The sequence below is a fragment of the Seriola dumerili genome, unplaced genomic scaffold, assembly GCF_002260705.1.
Source record: "Seriola dumerili isolate Sdu_G_001 unplaced genomic scaffold, Sdu_1.0 BDQW01000161.1, whole genome shotgun sequence".
NCBI lineage: Eukaryota > Metazoa > Chordata > Actinopteri > Carangiformes > Carangidae > Seriola > Seriola dumerili.
The window spans coordinates 4,228,135-4,255,495 of NW_019174416.1; the positions used below are offsets into that span (position 1 = coordinate 4,228,135).

Here is a 27,361-nt window from a genome sequence, read left to right on the forward strand (position 1 = left end):
TTTTAACTAAAGTGAGCAAACAGCTGGCAGATGTTTTGGTAGGCAACAATCAAGGTCAAATCGTCATTTCATGTAATCCAGATTGAGCCTTTTATAAGAATCCTAACTTTGTTAAATATAATATTAACTTTCTAGAATATCCCTTTAAATAACGTTGAAAATGAATTTTTTATTGTATTATACAAGTCATTCAACACAGGGTTATGTCTTGGTCTGAAAGATGTCATTTTCAGTTTGTTAAAAAGAAAAACATTTAAAAAATTTAAAAGCATTTCAAGCATGAACAAACATTAAATGAGATATTTTCCCAAAGCAGACTTGAAGTCGTGTAAAGCTTTCTACATTTAGTGATAGCGACATTAAGTAAAATCTCTGTCTCTGAAAGCTTGATGGTCATGAAAATGTTTTTTTTAAAAGACACATGGACTAACCAGACTAGACAAGATTGAGCCAGTAAAAAATCATTGGTGGACACCAGATGCTTTGTAATTACGCCACAGTCAGAACGAGCACATACCTCCCAGTCCAGAACAGAGGCTTGCCACTGGGCAATCTTGTCGATGTTCTCCAGCCTCCTCTTCCTTTCGTTGATCTGCTGAGTGACGTTCCGCATTACTGCCAGGGCCGCCGCCACGTATCGATAGTCACTACGGATACAATGTGCACATAATTTATTACTGCTGTAATCTTGCAGTAGTAGTAGAAAGTAGCCTATTAGAGACAGGGGTTATAAACTCAAGTAACAGCTGTAAGTCTGCTTGAGCACAGTCAAAATAACACACCACTACTTAATTCCAATCAGCCATTTTCTCTGACTACAGTTAACTCTGACTGCGTCTTTGCTAACTGAGCTGGATTTATCCCTCTGGCTTAGATGTGCTACGGATCCAATCCTCACTTTGGAAGATAATGCGTGTGTGTGTGAGTGTGTGTGTGTGTGTGACAGTGCTGTGTGTGTGACAGAGAGCAGGCCTATATCTGGCAGATTCTCCACAGCTCCTAACAGTCAAACACTGTGATCTGGCAGGCCTCGCTGGCAGAGCTGGCACCTATCCCTCTCTGGCTGAGAATGCGTGGTTTGTGAATGACCTGGAGCTGGCTGAGACACGCTGAATCACTTACACCATGTTTCTGTGGGTTTGCACGCATGAGTTTGCACATCTGGATGCTCGCATATGCGTCTGTTCACGAGAGATCATCTGCAAATGTTTAGATTGTATATTGTGCTTCTGAACTGTGCATGCAGCTTGTGGAACGTTGATGCTTGTATGTGTGCCAGCAAAAGCCCAAATTCATATTTAATCTGCAATCTATTTATATACAGAGCTCTACGCAATGATCCCATGGACACGCATCGATATGAAAATGATCTGACTTGCTTATGAACCGCAGCACTGTCGCATGGATTCCTTCCATTAAATGTTGTCCTCTAAAATATTCACAGACAACAGGGCAAAACAACATTTATTTCAGTGCATGCATGGACGAGCACCGCTTCAGCAGAATAAACCCAACACCTGCAACAGCTGCATCACAACACGATGCATCTGCAGCACAATGACGCACCAGTAATAGATTCTTTTTAGAAACAAATGAACTGGCCATCAACCAGCAACACATTAAGCAGATTAAATGTGATCTTGGCCAGGGCGTACAGTACCTGTGCTCCTGTGCAGTGTATTTGAGAAGCTCGGCCAACTGGAGTGGATATTTGCAGATTTTCTGGACAGGGGTGAGCAAGAAGCCGTCTATGGCGATGTCAATCATTTGCTGGAGGAGGCGACAGGCCTCGAAGAAGTGCTGGTACCTGCCATCCCTCATCAGCTTGCTCAGCTCCATACAGGCATCCAAATGGTTGTTACAGTATTCTGAATAGATCCAAAACCCATCTTGCTGTAGAGTAAAGGATAGGGGAGGTGCATGATCAATAAATCCTCCTTTCAATAAAACATGCTGGGGAGAAGCCGATATGTACAGAGGAACAGCTATGGTTGCTAAAATTTTTATTAGAGCTGTTTTCTCAAGATCATGACTTAATTATCTCGTTATCTTGAGATAAACTGTTTGCTGGTGACTTAATTATCTCCACAACTTAAATGTTATCTCAAGATGACGAGATAATTAAGTTCTGATCTTGAGATAACAGGCCTAACACAATTATTAGCAATTATGGCTGCTCTTGGCTGGACAGTGTGTAAAAGTCTATTCATTTTTCATCCTAATTTTTTATCAGAGCGAAAAAAAAAAGGAAGATACTTATGACAATACTATTTGGACTTACGTGTTCTAAAAAACATGGTCCGATTTCAGAGAGGTGCGGTTCCTCTGTGTTGTACTGTTTCTCCAAGTCTCTAACAAAGCCCATCTGGAAGCGGTAGATGTCCTCGATGTTGCCAAAGATGACCTTGAGCTGGTCATCATTGAACATGTCCACACGCTTCCTGCACTGGCGCAGGTAACCCTGCAACAATACGATTTACAACAACTGTGAGGTTTTCAAAGGAGATACAGTTTAAGTACCAGTTCCTATATTGTGATATGGCTGCAAGGCCATGAGTCAGAAAATGCTACAGAAATGTGCAATCTTCTCCTCCGCTTGTTTCATCTCATCACTCTCATTCCTAGTTTTGTTAATTCTTTGTAATAAACATGTCAAGTCATTCTTTAAGTAGAATACATTTGAATTAAAATGAACTATGATTCTTTTAAAGAGTCAAAAACAACTTTGTGTAGGTTGAACTGTGGTCCCAATTCGTCAGTCCAATTCTTGTGGTTAATTAAATGCCCTGAAGCTTTGGCCCTGAAGCTTTGGCACACCCTGAGGCTTTGGAAAAGATCTGCTGTAAGTGGTAGGTTTTTGCTATTTCACACTCCACCACCCACAATTCTCTCTGTTGTCTTTGTGAAATACACACGCTAAGCCTTTTTGTTTTGTTTCTCGAAGTCAAGCTAAATCCAAATAATCTAAATTAAAGCAGTGATGAGAAATGTATGAATGTTGAAGACATGTTTTCAAAATACTAAAGAGAAGAAATGATGGGTACATGTTGTACATTATGATATGAAGCACTTCTGGCATTTTGACTTCATGTGCAAAACCTAAAACCTTCAACCCTTTATTTTTACCTATGTGAAAGACACAGTTTGAAAATAGGTAAATCTCCCCTTTGACTGACTTGTTCATATCTATTTCCAAGCTATCAGGTATCAGTCAACTCTACTATTATACACCTCTTGTCTGTGCATGTTTATGGCAAGTTGGAGAATGCAGAATGCTCTAACAGACAAGAAATGTAGAGGTGAGAAAGTTATTACAAATATTTTGAACCATTACACTTCACCTGGAATACAGGTATGCAGAGGATTAAGATGATTACATAAGCAAAAATTTGCACTGAGAGTCAATGTGATGCAAAGCTTTTTTTGCTCTGTATTCTGATACAACTGTTATGCAACTAGCAACCATGCAATTGCTGTGCTGGTGACAAATAGCATTTTAGAAACATCTGCTTCACCTGAAAAGCAGAGTTATTGCATCTTACTTTAACTAACTTGTATGTATTAATGAATATTTTCACATTATCAGCAGGAAGACCAACTGGTGGCAATGGACTGATGTACTTCACAGTATGTTAAATTGTTAATGCTACTAGTTAGGTCAATAACTATATGTAAAATACTGTTTGATTATGAGTATGGCCTGCTCGCGATCATAAAATAAAATAAACATATAGCTTGTTGGTCATGACATGTCATAATTAATTAATCAGTCCATCATACAACAATCATTATCTTCTATTCCCATAGTTATTTGTTTCTGCTAAACCAGTTATCAGCTGGCACTGCTACCTCTTGACTTCTTGACTGTAATGCCATATATGTAAATTATACAGACAGAACATTAAAACCTTTTATAGAATGAATACTTTATCTGTACTGTACTGTACTGTACTGTACATGCAGACATGTATCAGACTACACAGTGGGCTGACAGCCATGTTGGTGAAAAACTTATGAAAAGTATGTATGACTTCCAAGAATTTAGGAATTAAATTGTTAAAATGTTTGAATGCTTGATTCTAAATAATATGTTGAGTTTTCAGATCCTGATGTAAGTTTGGGTGTGTCCTGTTTTGAATCCTTATAAAAGGCTTTCCATGCTGAAATGTAAGAAATGAAAAAGGCTTTTGTTTAATTTTATTAGGTGTGAATTCCAGCTCGTCACATCGGCATGATTCATAATATAATGACAAATTTAATCTGGACCAGATCACTCCAAGTGTGGCTGTTGTCACTACTGTGTACAAATGACATATTGTGTTTTCACATTTAAGAAAAAGATTATTTTTGGAGTGTTTTACAATCAAAAGAAAAAAAGAAGCAGGTCTGGAAAAAAAAGTGTGAATGTGGGAGTGTTAAGAATTCATCCTAGACCCTTGTGTAGCATCAAATTGCCTCTTCTCTCTCGTGCTTCAGTTCCTTACCGTTTACCTTTCCTACTGTTCACTGGTTTTAAAGCATGGCTTTATAGCTGGATGTAAGCACGTGTGCAATGGAGGATGTATGTGTTTTTCGTACCTCACAGATGTCCTTGAGGTGTTTTATGTAATGTCTCTCTGTGCTCATGATCTCATTGATGACATTAGCTCTCATCTGGTCTCGGTTCTGGAGAGGCGACCCCAGACACAGGCAGTCATTGGTCGGGTCCAGATGTCCATTCTGCACCTCGCTGGTTCCCTCAGCTGGCTCTGCTCCCCCGTCCTCCTGGTTCACCCACAGCTGGGGGACAAATACATTCACACACACACACACACACACACACACACACACACACACACACAGACACACACAGAGCCACACACACACACACACACAGAGCCACACACACATGCACTTGAATATGAAATGTGCACAATTAAGTAATAAGTGTATGAATCTGATGAAAAAAGTATTAGTAAACAGATGTGTTTCGGTATTAATATCACAAAATCTTTCCCATAAAACTGGTACCACTCACTCTTCCTGGGCATGAATCCACATATCACACAAACACACACAAACACACACACACACACACACACACACACACACACACACACACACACACACACACACACACACACACACACACACACATATCCCCATCACATACATAAACACCCATTTCACACACACAGAGCTTCATTTAGAGGGTGTCTGGTAGTTTGGACAGTGAGTCAGACTCTTGGTCCAGCATGTCAGAAAGGTGCGGGACAAACTGCCAAACACTCCAGAGTTTAAAATAAGCCTCTTTCTGAAACTGGTGCCCAGAGGATATTTAATGCCCAACTCTGGCCCTGTGTGTGACTCCCCTTTGCACATACACATGCATATACACACACACACACACACACACACAAACACACATCACACAACCTCAGGATTTCTTCACGCAAGCATGCACTCACCAACACTCACACTCACACACACACACACACACACACACACACACACACACACACACACACACACAGACAGATCCACACACATAGTGTATTCCACTCTCGCTCATAGAAAGGGCCGAGTGAGCGTGGTTTCAGATGCCCAGCAGCCAACACCTGATGACACACAGTTTGCCAAGAGAACATCAAAGAACCGACGGGTAGAATGCCAAACACAAGATGAGAAATGCAGCGCCACAGACAAGCAGAGTGACGGGTGGTAGAGCACTGACTGCAGACGAGAACTAGTTGCGCAGCATTTAGACTGAGAAATAGTCAGAGTCAATAGTAAATAAGAGTACTGAAGAAAATGATCCATATTTGAAATGGAAATAACCATGGATGTTAACAGGAACATTGAATCCAAAATACATCTAATTCTATGTGAATGCACTTGTATAATTTGAGTATAGGCCATCAAGAAGACATTTAACGTTATCTTTACTTTTGACTCATCAGTTCTGCCTCTCTATCGACCCCGTTGAGGATGATGTGATAACGTCATGGGAACGTTAATGTTTGGTAATGTCGAGGGTACGTTGCGTGGACAGACTGGAGCGGGCGGGTGGGCGGGCAGGCTGGATGGGTAGATGAAGCTGGGAAAACGCACCTTTGACGTGGTGTTTTGGAACCGTGGAGTTGCTATGGGGTTGATATAGAAAACCTGTTTTGTTTGGGGCTGAGGAGGGTGGGGTTCCACCTTGGAAAGAGAGAATGACAGAACAAAAAGATACTTTTTGGTTGACAGTCAGTCAGCCTGTCTGCCCTGCCCTCTCAGGAGTGAATATGGAAGGGTGGACAGGTGGGAATGGCCATGAGGAGTGTCCCGGGAGGGGGGAGTGGGGTAGGGGGGTGGGGTGGGGGGTGGGGGGGCTTATCTGCTGTGGAAGCCTCCACCTACAACAAGGATGCTAATTCTCCAATCATTCAATAAGTTAAGTGAAAGAGGTATGGAATAACATATAGTAGCTGGATCAGTCCTGTGTTAATGCAGTGTTGGGTTTAGTTGAGCTCAGATATGGGTGATATCATATAATCACAAGGTAAAGTGAACACGTTGTAAATTTAAGTTGATTTCAAGGATAGGAGTTGAAGGTGAAGCCAAACTTAAAAAAGGGGGCTCATCAGCATCTTTGTTTCGTTGTCCCTGAACACCAGATAAAGGCTCTTAGCTAGCTATTCTCTGATCTCTTGAGTGTTATGTATTATTAAAACAAAGCATTATTCAACTGTGTGTAAACTGTGTGTGGCACAAGCATATCAGTGTGTGTTTTTGTGCATGTGACAAGATACTTGTGCATGTGCACCTCCCAGTATGTTTATTTATCAGCTTTTGTGCATATGTTCATGTGCCTCCATTTCTGTGTGTGTGTGGGTGTGTGTTGTGTCTATGGTCGCTGGCCAGCCATGGCTGCAGCTAACTCACCCGTACAAAGCTGGCAGGGAACCATCCTTCCTCCTCGTCAATCTGGCCCCACCACCAGTCCTTGTTGGAGGCGTCCAGCACCTTGATGACGTCACCGGCCTTAAACGCCAACTCCCGGTCCGCCATGGTCACATGGTCCCATACCGCCTCAGCATTGACGATTGAACCTCCACTTATCAACTGCAGAAAGAGGAGGGAGAGACAGGCAATGGCTTATGTTTTATTCTGATTAATTGAAGCCACTGTTGTGGAAACACCACTAAAAGAGCATAAACATCACTGTAGACACTGACCAATAAATATGGACCCACGTGATCTAAAACAGCACATTAAACAAATTTGAAAGTGATTGTAATACACTACTCAGCCTCATTTTGGCCTCAATTTGTGTAAATTCTTGTTGTTAAACCCACTCAGATTACTAATGGATGCAAATACACACCCTCAAAGCCAGGGCCCACTGGCAGCTTAGGGATTGCAAACAGAACTACACAATAGCTAACACAGACCACAGTGTACAACACAACAAAATACAACAACACAAAAAAGGCAGAGCCATTAGTGGAGAAACAACACAGCGTTCAGAAGCACAGCACCAATCTCCACACAGGGATCGTAATTGGCCCATTATGACATTAGAATAATTACATGTGTTAATGTAATATAAATGCTGAGGAGCAAACAAATGTGAAGGGATAATCTCCCTTCCTTCATGCTGTCACCAGGGCTTGCTATTTTATCTGCAGCACAGTCTTTGACAAAACATGAAAGGATGACTCATCATATCTTTTCTATTGATTTTAACATCATGAATGAATAATGTGGACATTATGCGACACTGAAAATAAATGTTTAAATTGTGCAACTGTGTGCATGTACATTAGTAGACTATTGTTTGAGGTGCATGCACTGGATATAGTCTGTAAATGTACGAAAGCCTGTCAGGTGATCAGTATTCTTTACAGGGATTTTAGAGGCTAACGGTTGTTCTCATTAAAGGACAGGAGACAGCGGACAATGTTCCTGAGAAGGACCTGAGTCTGACATCATCCATCTACCACACAACACCACTATCCATCACACTGAGGACTTAGCTCTGTCGCCCTGAGGCATGCATACGCACACATGCGCACACTCACACGTGCAGCCACGCTTTTTTATGCATTAAACCTGGGTATGCATCTGTGGCACAGCTCCAACTGTTTGTTCCAATTGTTCTCTCCAAAGTAGTGTTCATCAGCATTCTCCAGTCCTGAGCTAACCATGCATCCAGTCCCTGGGGCTGTGGGCAGAGCAGCCAGCGCTAACCAAGCCTGACAGGAGCTGCTTAGGCTCTAGGTAAGGAGTTATCAAAAGCCTGGAGACAGGTTTGTCACATGGATGGACATGAAATTAGTTCTTTACTTGTATTAGGGCTTCTGCATATTAATATTGAGCTAGTATTATTTTTTAAATGGAGCAGGAGATGTTTTCCCTCAGTCATTTAAGATTGCTTTGCCTGTTATAAAACGAAATCCCTAGATGAGAAAACCTTTTAATATGCACCTCATCACTCCAGCACAAAAATGCTATTCTACCTTCCTGCTGATGCAGTGTATTTGGAAGAACGTTCATGAGAAACAGCAGATTTTGTGTGTGTATGTGTGTTTGTTTGTATCATCTGAACCCCCCCCCCCCATGAGGCTCTAAGCTCTCAGACTCAGCAGCTACGTTGCCCCTTCAACCTGTAGACAAGCATACCTCCCTGATGGTTTATTGAGACAGCTACAGGGGATATAAGCCAATCAGGGCAGAGGAGTGAACATAGAGGAGGGACGTCCATGCCTGGAAGGGAAAGAACAGCCGTAGTCATGGCGACAGATGAGGATGCTTCACTGGTATTGACAAGATGATGGGATGAAGCAAGGACACTTCAGGATGCACCAGAATATTTCCAAATTTAGGTGTGTGAGTGTCTCTGCGCTTGAGTAGACACGGACAAAGAGTGACCACTGAATAAATGCAATATCACTCTGTTATCTGCTATTAACATGACAAACCAATCACATTGCAGCATTCACTAACATGATCATCTCCATGTTGCTGTAAAATATAATAGTGTGGGCCTCTGCATGCAAATTTTAGATCAAAGACGTCTCTGAGTGGGATGATTCAATCAGGTATCACATAGGGCTGGGAGCTGGGGCAACAATAGCTCCAGTCTATATCTCAAAGCTCTCCACTACAGGAAGAGAGGAGGATTACCGCAAAAACATGTGTCACGCTGCCATGGAAACAGGACCAATGAATAGTGCTCAAAAAGATTAAAAAATCATTGTTGATTGAGGATATGGAATTTGATTTAAATCATTTATTACATAAATGGATAGTATAAAAAAAACATGCTGGCATAACTAGTTGAAGCCAAATCAGTTCTGCTTGACCGTCACCATCTGACATCAGGACCTCTGTCTGAAACAGCACCCTTAGAACAGATGAGCCTTGCCCCCCCCCAGCACCACTCCGTTTTCAGCCCCATTCACTCCAAGCACAATCTCTCCAGTCCCCATCAATCTGCTGTAATATGGGCAACAGACAGAAAGAGCGAGGGAGAGAGAGAGAGACAGAGAGAGAGAGAGAGAGAGAGAGATCCATTCACAGCCAATGTTCCTCCTTGCTCAGTTCTCTCCTTCCCCTCATCCTTCCATCTCCCTAATGAGATCAGCACTGCCCTCTCCAATACATTGCATCCTTTTTCCCTCTACATGTCTGAATAAATTAAAAGCATTACATAATCAATCTTCCCAATTCCTGCCTTAGCACCGGCTCCTACCTAGCTTGATCAAAAGGCATACAGTAAACACATAGACACACAAACACAGAGAAGTCCTGCAACAATACTCATTATTACCTGTGTGTCTACCAGCGGTAATGACCTGTGTCATCATTATGGTTACAATGCAGTTACAACATCAAAGATCAGAGAGTGAAGCAGCCGTCTTTCAATCGCAAAAACCTCTATTTGGGTCAATGCAAATGAATGCAGAGGAATCTATCCCTATACATGGACATATATGACAATGCTTTCTCTATCATATTCAAGCACTGAGAAGACTGACAAGGAAATATGTAAGAGTAAAAAGCCGATTCATTGGCTTATATCATCTTTGCAGCACAACACATCAGCATTCACTGCACTGGCAGCTCCACTGCATTCCAACATCCTCCTCTATCTCTAGCCATAGCACAGCTGCACCAAAGCACCTACAGCATCCCTGAGCAAACACACACACACGCCTTTAGCCAGCCTTACCATGTTTGTGGCATGTAACTGTTCAGAGAGTGTATGCATGGAGAAGTCCGGTTCATACAATCATGATAATTAAATCCCTTTTGGAAGCGGTCGAGGTGATGGTCCTCCGTGAGAGCTGAGTCTGAGATGTCGAGTAACAAGGTGCTGTATTCCAGAAAGAGGCTTCTCTTTCCGACGCACTGAGTGAGTCTCACGGTCCGTCCTCCCTGTGTCTGCCAACCCTGTTATGTAATACACTTATACCCTGAGTCTGGGAGCCAATCAAAGATGCTCTGCCTAAAACCGGTGAGAAATACACACACATCCTCACACACACTGTTGTCTCGCTCACACACACCATCCGCACATTGACACTTCTGACTGCACAGCATTTAACAGAACTCTATTAGAAGGCACCTGCCCTGGAGGGAATACAAATGTGTGAACACCTGGGACGTGTGCAGGACTCAGATTCAAAGAGGAACCACAAATAACACCCACCCAAGACTATCTCACACACACAAATACATACACACTCACAACATGTTCACATGTTTACATGTGAATACACATCTGTAAGTAGCACTGTGTTGTCACTGCCAGCCAAGTGAGCCATAACCACTATAGTATATAACATTATGATGTGATGTTTACAGTCCTGTGGGGGTCCCCGTGAGGAAATCTGTTTATGCTTTCTACCACAGTGATGAAAACACCGGCCCACATGCCACAGCATGTGATGAAGGTATCTATGTTCATAATACATGGCCACCAAACATTTTTTTCTACACTTACAGTACAACATTTACCACTTAAGTAGACACACACAAAAAACACATAGCACTTAGTCTGAGTGTGAGAGAGCACATACAGTATCTTCAAAAAACCTAGCCAGCCTGCCATCACTATTAATAGGACTGTCATGGACAGCTCTGGGATAGGCTTTTAGAATATCTATTTCTGACATCCATTCAACATTCATGACACCTGCCTCCAATCCTTTATTAGATTATGACACTGCATGTGGAAGGAAAGGAAATTGGCATTTTTTATCTCCATCTGACAAGCCTTTTCACTTGGAGGACATTTCATCTGTAGGAAATATGCACAAACACTGATACATCTTTTAATCAGTCACTTTTTAGTGACCAGGTGTAACAATGTGTGGGTTTCAGAGACAGGTGCCACATTGAAATGTTGCAAACGGGGGGTGGGGGGGTGGGGGGTGTGAATGTTGTGGGCTATGAAATGGGAGCTGAGTTTAGCTGCATCTAAAATGGGGGAAACCTGGAGTGACGGAGGCCCTCCTTTATTAGGCCTAGCCCTGCCTGCTATTGGTTACTGTTCAGATGAGATTACAATGATCCTCCAGAGTCTATGATCAGCAGCACAGACTTCTCACTTGCACCACTATTTGCTACAAATACCACATTTACTTCAGTGGAGAGACCACTGCTCAGCTATCAGCTGCCATATTGTAGATGTGGCTACAGTGGAGCACAATGGAAAAACAAGTCCTGACGCAGCAGCAGGCTGTGGTTAAAAACAGACCATCAGATTCATTTTGTCATCTAAAAATCAAATAAATTATTATAGAATAGTGGTAATCCATGCGCATAATCCACAAAATACAACATGGAAGAGAGAGGGAGATCGACGTGGGGTGGTGGTGGGGGGGACATATTTATATGCGGGGATATGAATTTCCAGTCACCACAGAAAAGGTAAGAGCATCACAGATCTGTATCCGCACAACTACGACCACCACCAGACAACACTAGCTATCACAAACGGTGAGAGGACACAAGACATAACGAAGGATTGGGGAGGGGGGTAACAGAAATACATTATGTTGTACCAACGTCATTCATTTCAACGCGTAGCCGTGATGGAGCGCCGGGTGTCCCCGCTCTCGACCAACGCGCACTGCCTTTCTCTCCTCTCCTGAGTGAAAGTGTGGTGCGCTGCGAACCGGGCCCCAAGCGCAGATCCATTAACGAGTACCGAGGATGAACATCAACAGCACGTTCACAAGCACCAGAACCGCGATCACCGTAAACACCGCGCAAGTCTGGACATCCAAGGCCATGGCGCAGTGCTGCGGGCCGATGCTGAGATGCGCTCTCAGTGACGGGCGGTATTCAGCTCCCCCGTCTAGACATGTAGCATCAAAGCCACCAAGAAATCCACCATTACAGTTAGGCGAGAAATGAAAAAAAAAACGATGCCCCTACGCCTCTTCACACTACGCGATGTAATTCATAAAGGCACGGGAAGAGATGCATCATCCTCACCATCATCATCGTCATCAGTCTGCACCGCGATTTCTCCCCGCTAGTCAACACCTGCCGGTGTTTCGCCTCTTCCCCTAAACCGACCGACTCTCGGGCCAATAGATTCTCACAGCAAACAAGAGAGAGGCTGTGCGCAGGCTGTTCGCAGCTGCCGAGCTGCCTTCCGGTGAGTGGGGACCAGGGAGATCGGCTGTGAGGCTGAGAGGCGGTCCTGTATTAATACTGATCAGCGCTCCACTGCAAGACTACCGGCATCAGCCATCACCTACAGTCGGGGGAGGGGCACAGCCAGCCCCTCGCTGACTACATCGACCACAGAGGCCAGAATCATAACCTCATTCATCTCCCACCCCGTCTAAAAATATCACAGTGCCGTGGTGATTTATTATTTATCATTAACAGCCCGTGATGAAGGAGAATAAATGTCAGAGTAATGGATGCAATTTTCTCAAAGTGATCACCACCTTATAATTTTATTGGCATAATGTCAGTCATTTCTGCTGCTGGTTTGTGGCCAGGCATCAGTCAGATACAGTAAGCCTAGTTGATCTGATAATCAAGCAGATTTACACCCTGTATTGCCACTGGTCAACCTGACGAACATCACTGATGCAAGCAGCAATCACTTCAAGGTGCCTTCCCTGGCAATGCAAAAGTATCTCTACATGAAAATCCAAAATGTTTCATGAAAACAGTTTGGATCTCTGTTTGAGTCTAAATTATTACACTTTCTCACATACATTTTAATATAGGCAGTTCTAGACCAAATTAAGTTAGTGTATCACAACTGCATTGTTGCTATTGTTATGTTTAGCAGTCCTACAAATGTTAAATTCAATTTTAGGTCTGTAGCTCCGTGTCTAGAGTCACAGGTTGACCTTTCATTTTATGATCTGGCAAAATCCACATTTGCGTAGGCTTCAAGATTTAAAAATGTCCAAAAAATTCAGGGTTAAGTTGTATTAATCAATTAATAGTTTAATGTGCTTAATTCACAATATACTGGGCTTACAAAAGGGAGATTTTATAAAAAAGAATCAATACAGCTGAGGTCAAGATGCTGTATCCTCACTCAATCCCTAGTACAGGTAGAGTTACAAAAATGCTGGATTTCCAATAATGCAACTTAAAACCGTATTTTGGTTGGACCCTCTCTAACTGGTGAGCAACCATGTCTTTCAAACTCCACACCTCCGGTTTGTAACGCAGGCTGTCTGTTATTTATCACAAAGATGAAATCTCCTCCAGAGTCAGAAAACCCTTCCATCTGTTTCTACAGATGTAAGTCTGTAAAAACTGTTGTACTCCCTGGGACTTGTAAACTGATCTTGATGTGTAAAATCATCAAAGCTCCTCTTTAATTTGATAACTATGTATGTTGTAATGAGACTAGGATCAAGTGCATTTCAATGTTTGTGGATACATTTTAAAAGTCTTTTTAATTGTGTATGCTGAAGCATGACACAAGTACATACACAAACACACACACACAATCCTGGATTTATACTACAATATTTACTTAAAACTGAGGTAGGGAAATGCCTTAACCACCAGTGTTGCACATGTGATTTCAACTGGTTTATGAGACTGTGCCAACCTCATTACCACTGTTGAGATGCCCTTGAGCAAGCTGGTTAACCTCAAACTGCCCTAGTGGAGCTGCTTGGTGTCCCAGACCAGACTGTGGTTGCAGAAACCACCTCCGGACATGGAGGTGTGTAACTGTGTGAGTGTGAATCAGGACATTATCTGAAATAAAGCATAGGACTCAGTTAACTTACTCTAAATAAATAAATGCACAAAAAAGGCTTAGTGGAAAGCTGAAACATGCAAAGCTCCAAACCCGCAACAAGAGATGGTTTATATGCAACTCTCTAAAATAAACCAAAGCCACCAAATTTGTGGACCATGAAAAGATAATCAGAGGCAGTGAGGCTTGTCCATACTAGGAAAAATGATGCATGTAACCTCCTAAGTCCACGACATTATGACAAACACTTTACAAAAGAAACTACTGTAAAACAGAATAACAATTACATTGTTACACACATTAAAAAAACCCATATCACTTTGGCCCAATATCATTATAAAATTTACAAATCAGCTCTATGAAGGTATTACTCCCTTGAATTAATCATGTGTGCCCATACGTTCTTGTAGCAGTACGAAGTGAAGTTGCAGGTTGTTGTGAATAGTCTGCTCAATCAGACAGGACAGAGGCTGTAGTTAGTTTGAAATCATGATGATTAGAATAGATTTTAACGTCAACCTTCAATAAAAATATCAAAACGTCAGAAACTTCTCAAATCACTCCTGCAGCTGTACATCTGTATGCTCAGTATGAGTCAAATCTTCACATTTGCACCAGAATATGGATAATGGTTCATTCTTTATGCTCATGGCTAACACGTTCTGAGAAGGATCTGTGGATGTTTGGACACTTTTTTCCACTATGAAACTGCCGTTGGAATCCACAGTGACCTTAGTCAATCCAGCTGATGTACCTTCCAAAAATACAGGATGAGTTCAGAGCGCTGTTTTCGGTGCAGTACTCCTTTAAGGCTCAGTGTTGTGAGTGAGTTGTGAGTGACAGGACAAGATGGCCCCAGTTCCCATCTGATGCACGTGTTTGCCATTGGCATGCACATCATTATTTTGGCCTTCATGTTCACAATGATACTTAAGGTGAACATTGTTTTACACATGAGCGCATCCATCAGGGCCTGCAGCGCTTGTCCTGGTGTCCGCGCCTCCTGTTGTTGGCAGATTATGAAAGGAGTACAACACGATCATGAATGAATACATACAGGAGAATTAGCTCGGTTCATTCCCCACACTCCCAAACCAGCCACCACCTAGTCAACCATCAAACAGCACACACAGACACACACCCTCTCTAATCTACACAGTCTTCACATTCAGCTGAGAGCTTTGGGATGGATCAAAAGACCTCAGAATAAGTTTAAAAGAATAACACCAAAGGAATGCACTATATCAGTATTTTTAAAGCCATAAATAATTTCCAGGGCACTTCTGCACATACATGCTGATAAAAGCAATGGCTCCTGAAAGCCAGGCTTTCAGTGAGTTGCAGAGAGCAGTATGAGGCATCACAGCTGAGATATGACAACCGTCCTCAAACAAGCTTTTTTTTTTTCTGCTCTGTGCTTGTGTGTGTGCATGTGTGTATGTGAAACGCAGAGTGAGCAGATTACATAAGCCTGCCCTACCTCTGTGGGCTCTCTCTCCAATCTCCCTGACATTTAGACAACAAAGGTCACATCTGAAAGTCTAAATCTGCACAGACACCAATGCTAATATACTCATACATATACAGAAGAGAGGCAGAGTTTTTAAAAATGGAAGAATATCTCCCACCAGCGGAGAATCACATGTTAAATAGCACTGAACTTAAACTCACTGTGCTTGAGTTACATGAACAACAAGCACTGATGCAACTAATTAATACAATTTGCATCATGTTCAGGACTGTCATTATTGTCATGGAGTCATACTATTATAACTGGGATGTGACTGATAATCACCCTTGAATCTTTAAATTCAAAATAAATAAATAAATAATTTCTATGCCAACAAATTCCAAAAACTTCAGAAAACTTAAAAAAAAAAAAAATAGGACCACATTAGAAGTCCAACCTAGAAAATCACAATTCACAAATTATGACATCAGAAATTGCTGTGGTCTCAAAGAATTAATCATTAGTGCAACCTCCATTTACTGGAAATTTCCCGAAATTCTCAGTCACATCCCATGGTCTTCATCAGCTATATAAAATAGTGTTTAGTCAACACTTTTTTAAGACAGGTGTAACAAAATATAATAAGCATTAAGTATTGTATTGTATCATGCTTATGTTCATGTATGTGCATTAACTATATTGCACTATACAACTAGTTTGATCATTTAAATCATTTTTCAAGCAAAAATGCTGAACATTGCCTATTTCCAGCCTCTCAATATTGAGGACTTGCTGCTTTGTCTTATGTATTAATAAATTAAATATCTTTGGGTTATTGGACCATGGTTTGGACGAAACAATCAATCAGAGGAAGTCCAAAATTGTGGTGGGAATTTTTCACAGTTTTCTGACATTTTATAGACCACGTGAAAGATTAGTCAATTAATCAAGAAAATAATCAGCAGAATATCACTAATGAAAATAATTGTTAGTTGTGGCTCTAATTCCATCCAATTGTTCATCCACCTTTCTACTTTATTGTCATCTATCAAGCTAAGTGTCTAAAGTAAAGGAAGCAGAGCAATGCAGAAGATGCCACTCTTTCATTGGTCTGTTTTAAGTTTTCTACACAATTGTGTATGTCCGTCTCCCCGTGCTTGTGTGGGTTCTCTCCGGGTACTCCGGCTTCCTCCCACAGTCCAAAGACATGCAAATGGGGACTAGGCTAATTGGTTACTCCAAATTGACCATAGGTATGACTGTGAGAGTGAATGGTTGTTTGTCTCTGTGTGCCCTGCGATGGACTGGCGACCTGTCCAGGGTGTACCCCGCCTCTCGCCCGAAAGGATGCTGGGATAGGCTCCAGCCCCCCCGGGACCCTACTAGAGGATAAGCGGTAGAAAATGGATGGATGGATGTGTATGTCCGCTGCACTTTCAAGGTGAGATGTCTCTGTAAATGTGTATGTCAGTCCTCACTGACCTCCTCACCGGTCATGAAGAAAGACTTACAGATAAAACTCCTTGTATCTGAAATCACATCCATTCTGTAACTTCTCTTAGCCTGAAACCCGGCTAGGGTCAAAAGCAGATTAAAAGGCAAATGGTGAACTTTGCTATGTGCCTCTGCACTCTCCTTATCATCGGAGTCGTAATAATTTCTATTACTGCAGCCACAACACCAAATTGACAGTCAATCTCATGATCTCACCCTTCACCCTCTCATGTGAAAATGACCCTGAGCCCCTTCCACAGAGGCAGCTGTTCACTCTCTTGACTGGGACATCTTTTCCCCGTGAGAGAACTGCTCCAGCACACATCACAGACCATGGTCCAATTAAGCCAAAGGGAGAAGATCATTCGCAAATGGCAGAGGCCGATCTAATGTCATCAAACTGGATTCTCTCCAGACCGCCAGTGTGCCTCAATATCCCGTCAATGAATATTACAAACAGATGTGAGCAAGTCGCATCTGCAACACCTTCCTTGAACAAGGTTGAGGAAATGGTGCCAAAGATCCAAGTGTAATTGCAGCTAAAATCCCCCGTTTATGCCTCAGGGCAATGTCTGCTCATAACAGTTAGTAGTATCCTGGTAGGACGTAGGGAGCCACACTGACAACCATATGAGGAATGTTTGCACCTCTCACCTTCAGATGCCTCCCTAGTTTTTTAAACATTTCCTTAACTCTAACACCAGTCAGAAGTGCATGAATCAAATTCATGAATCATCTCTTTCTGCAGATTTTACTGTACTGCTGGACATCCACTCATTATACAACCACGCTGTGTAGAAGTACAGTATAATGAACTGGTTGAATTCAACATCTGTTTTAAAGGAACACTGATGATATTCATACTTCATGTTCATTTACTGGTCTGAGATCAGCTCTAACTGAGGCTCTGAGGTCAGTCCGAACTCTACTGGCCTTTTGCCAACAAGCTCTGTCTTTAGAAAATCTCTCCTCGAATAAAACTACAAAATTCACTCCTAGCAAATGAATCTGTTTGTGGTCAGTAGGTATTTGGCTAATGGGAGGCAAAGCCCACCACACCCATTTCCCCTCTAGTCTGCTGCAATTCTTTTGTTCCCCTCCCATCCCCACAACAACCACATTGACTTCCTGCTTCCTCCCAGGCCTTCCAGCCACAAAGCGCCCTAAAAATAAATTGCTGGACTTTTCCTGAACACAGTTTTGTCACCATTGTTCAGACATCAGCTGTTTATTCGTTCATCTCAATTTGGCTGTTAGTGTAAAGGCGAGTCAGTGGGTCAGAGCATAGAAAACGTTAAGAAATAGAGTAGATGAGATAGAAGAAGGAGGTCGTGCCAAGTAGGGTGGAGAAATTAGGGTTAAAGACATCACAAGTGATATTCCAACATTCCTAGACCGAACGGCTGCAGGAGGAATATTCCTACTCATTCATGACACTGCCATGGGACCAGTAAAAATGAATTATTATTTCATGATAAATCAGTGCAAGGCCTGTGTGTTCTGGAGACTGTGTTATTTATGTCAGCCTCTAGTGATACTGCATAACATTGTGCAGTTCTAGTGGGGGAAACTGAAGACAGAACGTCTCTGTATAAACACTGCCAGAATATAAGGTATATCAAGTCTCTTGTGAAATAAAAAAGGCTTTTGAAGACAGGTTTGCAGTGGAGATACTGTACATAAAATATGAAGCCAATTTAATATACATCTCACCTGTTTTCCAGACATCTGTGACGGAAACTTGGCCATTACTATGCTGCTTTGATAACTTTATCTTATTTGGGAAAGAAGGTTAACTGTGGCATTAGTGGCTGAAAGCATACAATACACAACTCCAACTCAACACTCTCCCCCTGAACCTCTATTAAAAATCCAAATAACATTGGAAGCACAAGGGAGAACTCTCAGTGTTTGCTGACACAGCATACTTTGCTTGACAATTCCCACCAAGGGTTATGGTCAAAATTAAAGGAACAGTGCAACATTTTGTGCAATATGATAATTTGCTTTCTTGCCAACAGTACCAACATCTTGTTTCTTAAATGTGTGGAAAAAACAACAAGGGTTATGTGCAGGACTATTTCTTGGCTGGATGGACATATAACTTCTTGGAGATGCTGGTTGCCAAGCAACCTTGTGGTGATGCTCAGGGTCAAGTCACTGCACTTGACCACAAAACAGCAGTTATACGAGGTATAATAGGAGATATAACATGAGCTTATGAAGGTGCTGATTGCTGAATTTTATTATCTTTGGACAGAGCCTGGCTAGCCATTCCCCCTTGTTTCCAGTCTTTGTGCTAAGCTAAGCCAACTGGCTGCTGGCTGTAGCTTCATATTTTTCCTACAAACATGACAGCGGCATTAATCTTCTCATCTAATCTCTTGTAAGAGATATGTCAATAAGATTATTTCCCCAAATGCTGAACAATCTTTTAAAAAGATGATGACAGTGCAGTTCATTACAAAAAATAAAAAAGTGCCATTATATTATCGGATTATACTGTATTATATTACATTATGATTATACTTTTACTGCAATGCATTTCATATACATTACTTATTCATCACTATTAATTTGATTTCAGCATTTTCATTTTTTTTGACCCTCTTCATCTCTGACTAGTGACCTCCCTTGCACACATGTTGACTCCTTTATATCTCCATTAAGGCATCTCCTTGATTAAACCACCAAGTAGAAGATGTATCGAATTACTAATAATTCTGAACATTTTCAAACTGAAATCCCGGAAGCTCTAAACTCCTCAGCGAAGGTGTGGTAAGTGTGAAATTTCAGTAAAATTTCTCCATAGAGGGAAAACAGTGTCTCTACTAAAAGACACTGTAACAAGCTCCCCAAAGACAGCATTGTAGCTTTTCACAAACCGTAACAAAAAGGAAGCATTGAAGAACACTTGAAAATACAGGCTGTTATTTATTTATGCTTCCGTTCAGCATCAGTGCCAGTGTGTACTTAAATAAAGCCCACAGATTGGTCATTTGAGAGCTCAGCTGCGGGGCGAGGGATAAAACCAAATGACCTACGCTAGGATTGGGTTGCTTGCCTCAGCCAGCGCTGCTTTACTGTACTTCTACTGAGCTGGTTGTGAGTGTACTCAGCGCGCTTGCTAGTGTCACCATTCATCAGAGCACGGTCAGCCACCTGCGGCCCAAAAGCACTGGGAGGTAAGAGCAGTAGTGCCTTCCCATCCATCCTGAGATCTCTTGCTGCTATATTTGCATACACTATTTGTTGGATATTTGCTCTATGCCTCTTTGGGATTAGAATGTATATATTTAGATTTTTATTCTGACATTTCTGGTGAGTCACATTATTTGAAAGATTGCAGCTGGCAATAACGAGCCCACTCACCCACTCTAATCAACTGTCGTGCCCACTCTATGACACAGATGTGTAACTCACTGTAAATGTACAGCTCCACCTGTCCTCTGAGCCTAAATGATTGTACATTCTCACTGCTTCCACGCCACGAGAGTTCAAAAGCAGAGCAGCAGATTGAAATGCAAAACTCTGCAGCGAAACCATATTTGGGTGCAGGCTTGTTTGGCATTCTGTGTTTCTCAGCACCTTACTTCTTGTTGATAGGTCAATTCTTCCCATCAAAGACTTCATAGACTCCACCTGATATATGGCTGGCCTGTAAAACATTCACTAACAAGCTTGTCATCTAAAATATATGACTGCACACAGGCATGGATGCACATAGAAAGTCGCATACTCTTATACTCACTCAGACAAACACTTGCACACACAACAGGCCGCAGGAAGCAGGTGTTTTCACATGCCTGGAGGGAGGAACGGATGGGAGGATGGAGTGAATGGGGAGGGGGTGAGGTGAGGGAGCGAAGAAAAAAAAAAAACAGCGGGGGAGAGAAAACTTGATCTGAGGAGAGGAGAACAGAGAACAGAGATGGAAGTGATGGAGGGAGGGATGACGAGCTTTGAGGTCAGGAAGAAAGGGAGGTGGATGGAGAGGGGGAATGAGGAAGAAGTACAAGGAGTGAGGGGGTTGCATAATACGTGGATGTGATGGAGGGTTTTCTCTGACGCTGCATGTGGTGTAGCAGGGAGCCAGGGAGGTCAGAGGCAGAAAGTTAAGCTAAATAATGTACACAAGAAGTGGCAGCTGCCAGAAAAATCCGGCCCATCTTTCGCAGAGGCCTGCAGGATACATTCTAACTAGCAGAACACTGTACAGGCAGTTGGCTCCTGTCTCATTTTTTCAGGGCAGGGACAAAGTGACCAGGGCTGGAGCTATGTATTTTACAAATGCTCAATTAACATACTGTATATTTAGATCAGTTAGAGCAGTTATGCTCAGAAAAAGTCCCAAGAGCTTTATTTAAATAAATCCTTGACAGGTTTAACATGTTGTGCTTTTTGAATGGCTTTACCATGTGCTCTCCATTTACGTTTTGGTCACTGGGAATGTTGCTGCCTATGGCAAAGTTGTGTTGTTTCTTTCCTTGCAGAAGCAACACCTCACTTGGTTGACAATGACTGAATTGAATATGATGACTCTCTGCATTATTTGTGGGAAATTTCCAAGTCAGGTGGCTCAGCTTTCAAGACACCGACAAATTATGCAAAACACACATGATCCCCAGGACAACAGTCAGTCGAAATCAGCCTCTATGTTGATAAAGCAGCAAGATGACAACCCCTAATCAGGTCTGAATAATGTACTGGCACCACGGATGAGTGCTAAGCCTAGTTTCCTTAGTTTTTACCCCTAAATGTCACTGTTAGCTTCATTTGTAGAACTTTTTGGTCACATGAGATCTGATTGTGAATGAATTACTGCATAGCAAAGACCAAATTATGCAGACAGAGATTTGTGTTTTATGAACTGGCACTACTTAGGTTATTAAATCAGCCCTCTTAAAATGCAATGGCAAACTGCCAGTTAGGTTAGGAGATATCCTGTGTGGAAGGCTTTGGTCCCGGGGTAGCACAAAAGAGGGCTGATGCCATCTCCAAAATGTGAAGTGTTTTGTGGTCAGTTTCATAGCTGAATTCTTAAGTGTCTTTGTTTGTGCCAAAATCATAAATTTGCCCAAATAGTTTGCAAATAGACAAATACATAAACATAACTGAAAAACATGAATCCAGGAAGACGTCAATAACTTCCAGGTGCCACTAAAACGCTGGAAGGTCCTGGGCTGCACAACCTCCTCTCTGCAATGAAATGTACGCTGGATAGTTAATAAGTAATCAGACTGTAATGCGATATGGAAGTATACAATTCTAGGCTATTAGTTTTGTTTGGTGAAAAGGAAGAATGGCTACCGTGAAAGTTATCAGTGGAATTGATACATAAAAATTTCACAGTGAAAGAAAACTGCAACACATCTGAGCCTGTAGTGTTTCTGCCTTAAGATGGTGTTGTCACCAAACAAGGGATCATCATATTACCCACCACAAGGTGACATTCCTAAATGTTTATCCCTAATATAGACCTGTCAAAAAGCCATGAAAATAAACAGTGTATTACGCAAACAGTGGAAGCTGATGACTGTGGGTAAAATCACCTAAGCAGCCTGGGAAAAACCACAAATGATACAATTGATGCTGGATAACAAGCGCTGGAGTGCTTGGGCGTTAAATAGTCTCACAACAGAAATCACTGCACGTTGTGACATTACTGAAACCGTACACTGATATAGCCGCACTGTCCTTCTGTGGCAGCAACGTAAGATAGTCTGACTGATGATAGAAGGACAAGAAATACTGGCCCCCATGAGGTATAACACTGAATGTACTCCAAACAAAGCACAGACACACATCTGTACATGCACAGACATGCATGGTCTGACAAAATATAGAGTATAATGCTGAGATACTGTAAAACAGGATACACCAGTGAGTCAGAGAATTAACGCACAGCACTGTTCCTCCAGTCCCCAGGAACATGCAGCCATCTGAAATAAACGTGGAAATGGCTTTTGTAGGGAGCAAAGGAAACCCTCTCAACAGTTATATAAGAGAAAAGGCCCTGAGCCTCTCTGTTTCTCTTCCTAACACACACACAAAAACACTTGCCACATAAGCATGGAGTCACACACCTATGCATATCACCACCAACAACAATGATACACGTACACACACCTGACAGGCAGAAACCCATTCTTTGGAAGAAAACAGCCTAGGGAAGCTCTGACACAACCACCTGCTCAGATTCAGTCAGCAGCGCTACTATTTATCAGAGGCCACCACATCCTACAAAGCAGCATTAGCTGGTGGCTGCAGCAAGACACAGCAGAGACATGCGCCTGTATCTTGGCAGGGGAGCGAACACTGATGAAGGATTCTAGGTCACCTGTGGCTCAGAGTGCAAACTGTACACACATGCAGTTATTTTGAGGAAGACTTATTCCCATGGTTTGTCTCGCAGGGCTCTGAAATAAAGCTGGGGTGAAACAAACGCTACACGTTCACAGTGTGTTTGACAGAGATATCACTAGCCGGTGCTATTCATTCCTCACCAAAGAATGAAGTTGTTAATGCAATGACTCATACACCCTGACAGATGAATTCATCAGAAGAGCATGTGAAGTGTGTGTATGTGTGTGTTACAGAGTGTTATGATGAGGGTGTATCATAGGGGGTGAGGCCTAGGATGCAGATACAAAAAGAATCTACGTGGTTAAATTATCATATAAGCACTGCTGCTCCCCGCATGTGAAGAAAAGAGTATGCAGAAGAAGTTGTTGAACTCAACATTGGCCCTTTTCATCACTGCCCAACTAGCCACTGCCTGCTGACTCATGCGTTCATAATAAATAGATGGCATTGCATAATATGATTATGACCAGACAGACCCAGGTTGGCCCAAACTTAATCATATAAGATTTCTGTTGAAACTCTTAAGCTGCATGAAGTCTTTAATAAGACAGTCCCCCTTCCTGACAAGTTGACAGCAGAGCTTCGGGCACAGCATTAGTAACACACAGGAAACTGTCCTCTCATCTGCATAGGAATTAACAAAGACTGCTATTGCTTGGTGTTTGTTGGAAGAGAGAAGAGAGAGAAGAAGAGAAGAAGAGAAGAAGAGAAGAAGAGAAGAGAAGAGAAGAGAAGAGAAGAGAAGAGGAGAGGGCAGTGACTGGGGGAGAAATCCATTTAAATGAAAGGGAGAAGAGAGGCGTCAGCATTAGCAGTTAATCCACTGCAGTGAGAATGCTTTCTCTCTGCCTGCGGCCTCTAGGCTCCAGTAGTCATCCTAACAGGAAGACTGTAACATACACTGCACTCTATCACAAACAGCAGATCCGACCCTGACATGAGAACTACGCCAAATAAACAATGCGTGACTTACCAGAAATAAGACAGCAACACACAGATTTCATGCTGAGGCATCATCCATCCATGTGACTGCACTTACAGCTGCGTTACCATGTTATGTCATATTGTGCATATACAGTATGCATATAGATACATTTGATACCTCCATGCTCGAGATGTAGTTACAAATCCCTATCATTTAAGCCTGCAAAAAATGAACTTCCCCTGCCATTCAAACAAACACACACACAAGACATTTTCAGTGTTATGTGTCCACGTTCCCTACCCCAGGGGAGGGCCATGACACAAAAGTGCACATACAAAGGGAGCATCTCTCTTCCCCTCTCTGTTTCTCTCCCACCCCTTTTTCTCTCTCTCACCCACACGCTTTCTCTATTTAGCTCACACTTAAAAAGGCTGCCTAAAGATAGAAGCAAGAAGATGAGCAGGAGCCAGCGAGTGTCATAGCAACAACGTGCAGCGGCTCACAAACACTATTTAGACTGGTAAGAAAAAGTTATAATCAAAGCCTAAATGCGCTAGTATCACCTCTTCAAAGACACAGTTTACTAAATTTCAATGCAAACACGTGCCAGGACTCAAAGCTCATAATTCAACAGTTGAGTAGACAGCATACCTGTCATGAAAATGAACTAGTTATTGTACTTCAAATGTTGTGGGAAATCCTCACTAACTCCTTGTAAATTGTTTGAATTTCAGTCTATTCACACATCTTGACACAATGCTCATCATTGTTAAATGACATCATCATTTAATTCTTCAATAGTTTAATGTGAAAATACCCCATAATACTACATGCTAATGAATATGTGTTCATAATTCTGAATGAAACAAGCTATGAAACATCACCATGATGCTCTTTAATGAATCAACGGAAAAAATGGCGAAGAGGATAAAACTTAAAGCATGCGGCACTCAGAAGAGATTCAATTTGGAATGATCAAATAATAATGTAACTGCTGCTAAGCCCTATGCATTGCAGTTCTGCAGGAATAGATGTTGGACACAGCCCCAGAAATGTTCACTACCCCGTCAGGATGTTTCAGAAAAACTCTGCATCTCCTTCCACTAGAATCCCCCTGAGGCCACTTGCACATCAAAGCACCGATTTCTGAAATGCCTGGTTTCACTTCCTGAGTAGTATTACTCCAACATACTCTGAAGCTAATTTGACACAACTGACAAAGACACGTTACGATTCTCACAGATTCCAGCGCACCAGGTATATACAGTAGAAAAGATTTAATGTCACTCCGCTTTCTGCTGTGTTCCTGACAGATTAAAAAAAAACATCTGAAATGTTAGGTGTCCAGTTCATGATGAGTAATAGCCTAAGAGTACTGGATGACATTAATCCATATGACCACCATCTTCACGGATCAGTTCCTACATTATCTGATGCAACACTGACCAGAGCTCCGTCATCTCCATATTACCAGTACCAGTGAGAGGTGATCATGCTGTTATCTCACACCTACTCATATTTCCCTCAGGTAAACAAACTCAGTGTGACTTTACAGTGCGTACAGTATGTATGTGTATGTGTGTGTGTATATACAGTATATTGGCACTTAATATCATATATACAGTGGTCTCACAGTATTCTAAAGGCCTTGAAAGCCGAACAGAAAGAAGATTAAAAGCAGTGACTGGGTCAATCTGTATTTATGTGTGTGTGTGTGTGTGTGTGTGTGTGTTTATGAGGGTTAGCGTGCTACTCACTACATTGACCTGCAATGGTTCTGAACCAGGTCTCAGCCTCCTCCTCCTGCAGCTACCAGAGCCTCCAGACCGCAGACGCACCGATGATGACGACTGACCCATGTCCCCTGGACAGACAGACAAGTAATCAACTCAACAAACACATGTCAATCACAAGTCTGAATACTGATGCAAAAAAATACAAATTATGCAATGATACCTGACTGAGGCAGGAGCAGCGCCAAGGCGGTGAGAGTGCTGGGGGGAAGCGGCAGGGAGCGGCACCGCTGGAGAGATGCCCTGAGTGGGGGCTCTAACGGTGACACACCCGGGGGGCGAGACAAGGCCTGGAGGGTACTGAGTAGTTAGGGCATCTCCTATATTCTATACAGAGTTACTCTGATACATACACACACACAGTTGAATGCACACACTCCCCTGCCCTTCACGTTAAAAAAAATTCTTCCTTACTGCCTTGTCCCCCTTTTTTTTTTTTTTTTTTGCAGTGAATTAAAGTATTTCACATCCAGCAAGTCTATTCTGGTGCATTGGTCGGTGTGCATGCCCTGCAGCAAACCATGAGAGACTATACATCATGCCAACCGGGCGGTCTCTCAGGTTAAAATGAACTGACTCTGAGTTAGGGCAATGAGAGGTAGAGCTTATGGGAGCGATGAGGCAGAAAATTGGCCACAGAGAAAGACTGAGAGTGAGGGCGAGAGAAAGAGAAGCCACAAAGAAAGAAAGAGAGAGAAAGAAAGAAAGAAAGAAAGAAAGAAAGGGCGAGAGAAAGGGAAAGAAAATGAGAGGGAGAGGGGGAGGTGAGCTGAGGGAAAAGCAGCAACCAGAAATACAGGCCTCTATAAATGGGGCAGAGCGTGCATGCATTGTTGCAGCTAACAGTGGTGAGCGGTGTATAAATACTCAGTTAGTACCCGGCTGCCCTTCAAAGTCCGTAGTGTGTGTTTGATTCATTATGGGCTTGGGTTATATTTATGAGTGAGTTGGTGTAGACTACTTCCATTTTTTCAACATCACAATGTAATATATACATAAATATATATATATGTCTGTCTTATATATATATATATATATATTTACTCAGTATAAATGTGTATTTTATATATTTATGGGACTGCTTATTTGTCATTTTTATGTCAATGTTTGTA

General features: G+C 42.2%; 1 protein-coding gene across 3 annotated transcripts in view; it reads right to left on the reverse strand.

Annotated features, from left to right (window-relative positions):
- Positions 1-26,279, reverse strand: part of arhgef9 (Cdc42 guanine nucleotide exchange factor 9) — a 32,247-nt gene extending 5,968 nt beyond the window's left edge. For 2 of the 3 annotated variants that reach the window (XM_022751838.1, XM_022751840.1), the window contains exons 1-6: positions 12,040-12,080; positions 6,907-7,086; positions 4,579-4,779; positions 2,282-2,461; positions 1,661-1,893; positions 518-647 (exon numbers count right to left, since the gene is read on the reverse strand). In XM_022751838.1, the coding sequence (XP_022607559.1) occupies positions 518-647; positions 1,661-1,893; positions 2,282-2,461; positions 4,579-4,779; positions 6,907-7,086; positions 12,040-12,048 (933 nt within the window). In that variant the 5' untranslated portion in view covers positions 12,049-12,080. Of the gene's footprint in view, positions 1-517; positions 648-1,660; positions 1,894-2,281; positions 2,462-4,578; positions 4,780-6,906; positions 7,087-12,039; positions 12,081-26,213 lie in introns of those variants that run through there. The other variant, XM_022751839.1, reaches the window with a different exon arrangement.
- Between the last annotated feature and the right edge of the window lie 1,082 nt (positions 26,280-27,361).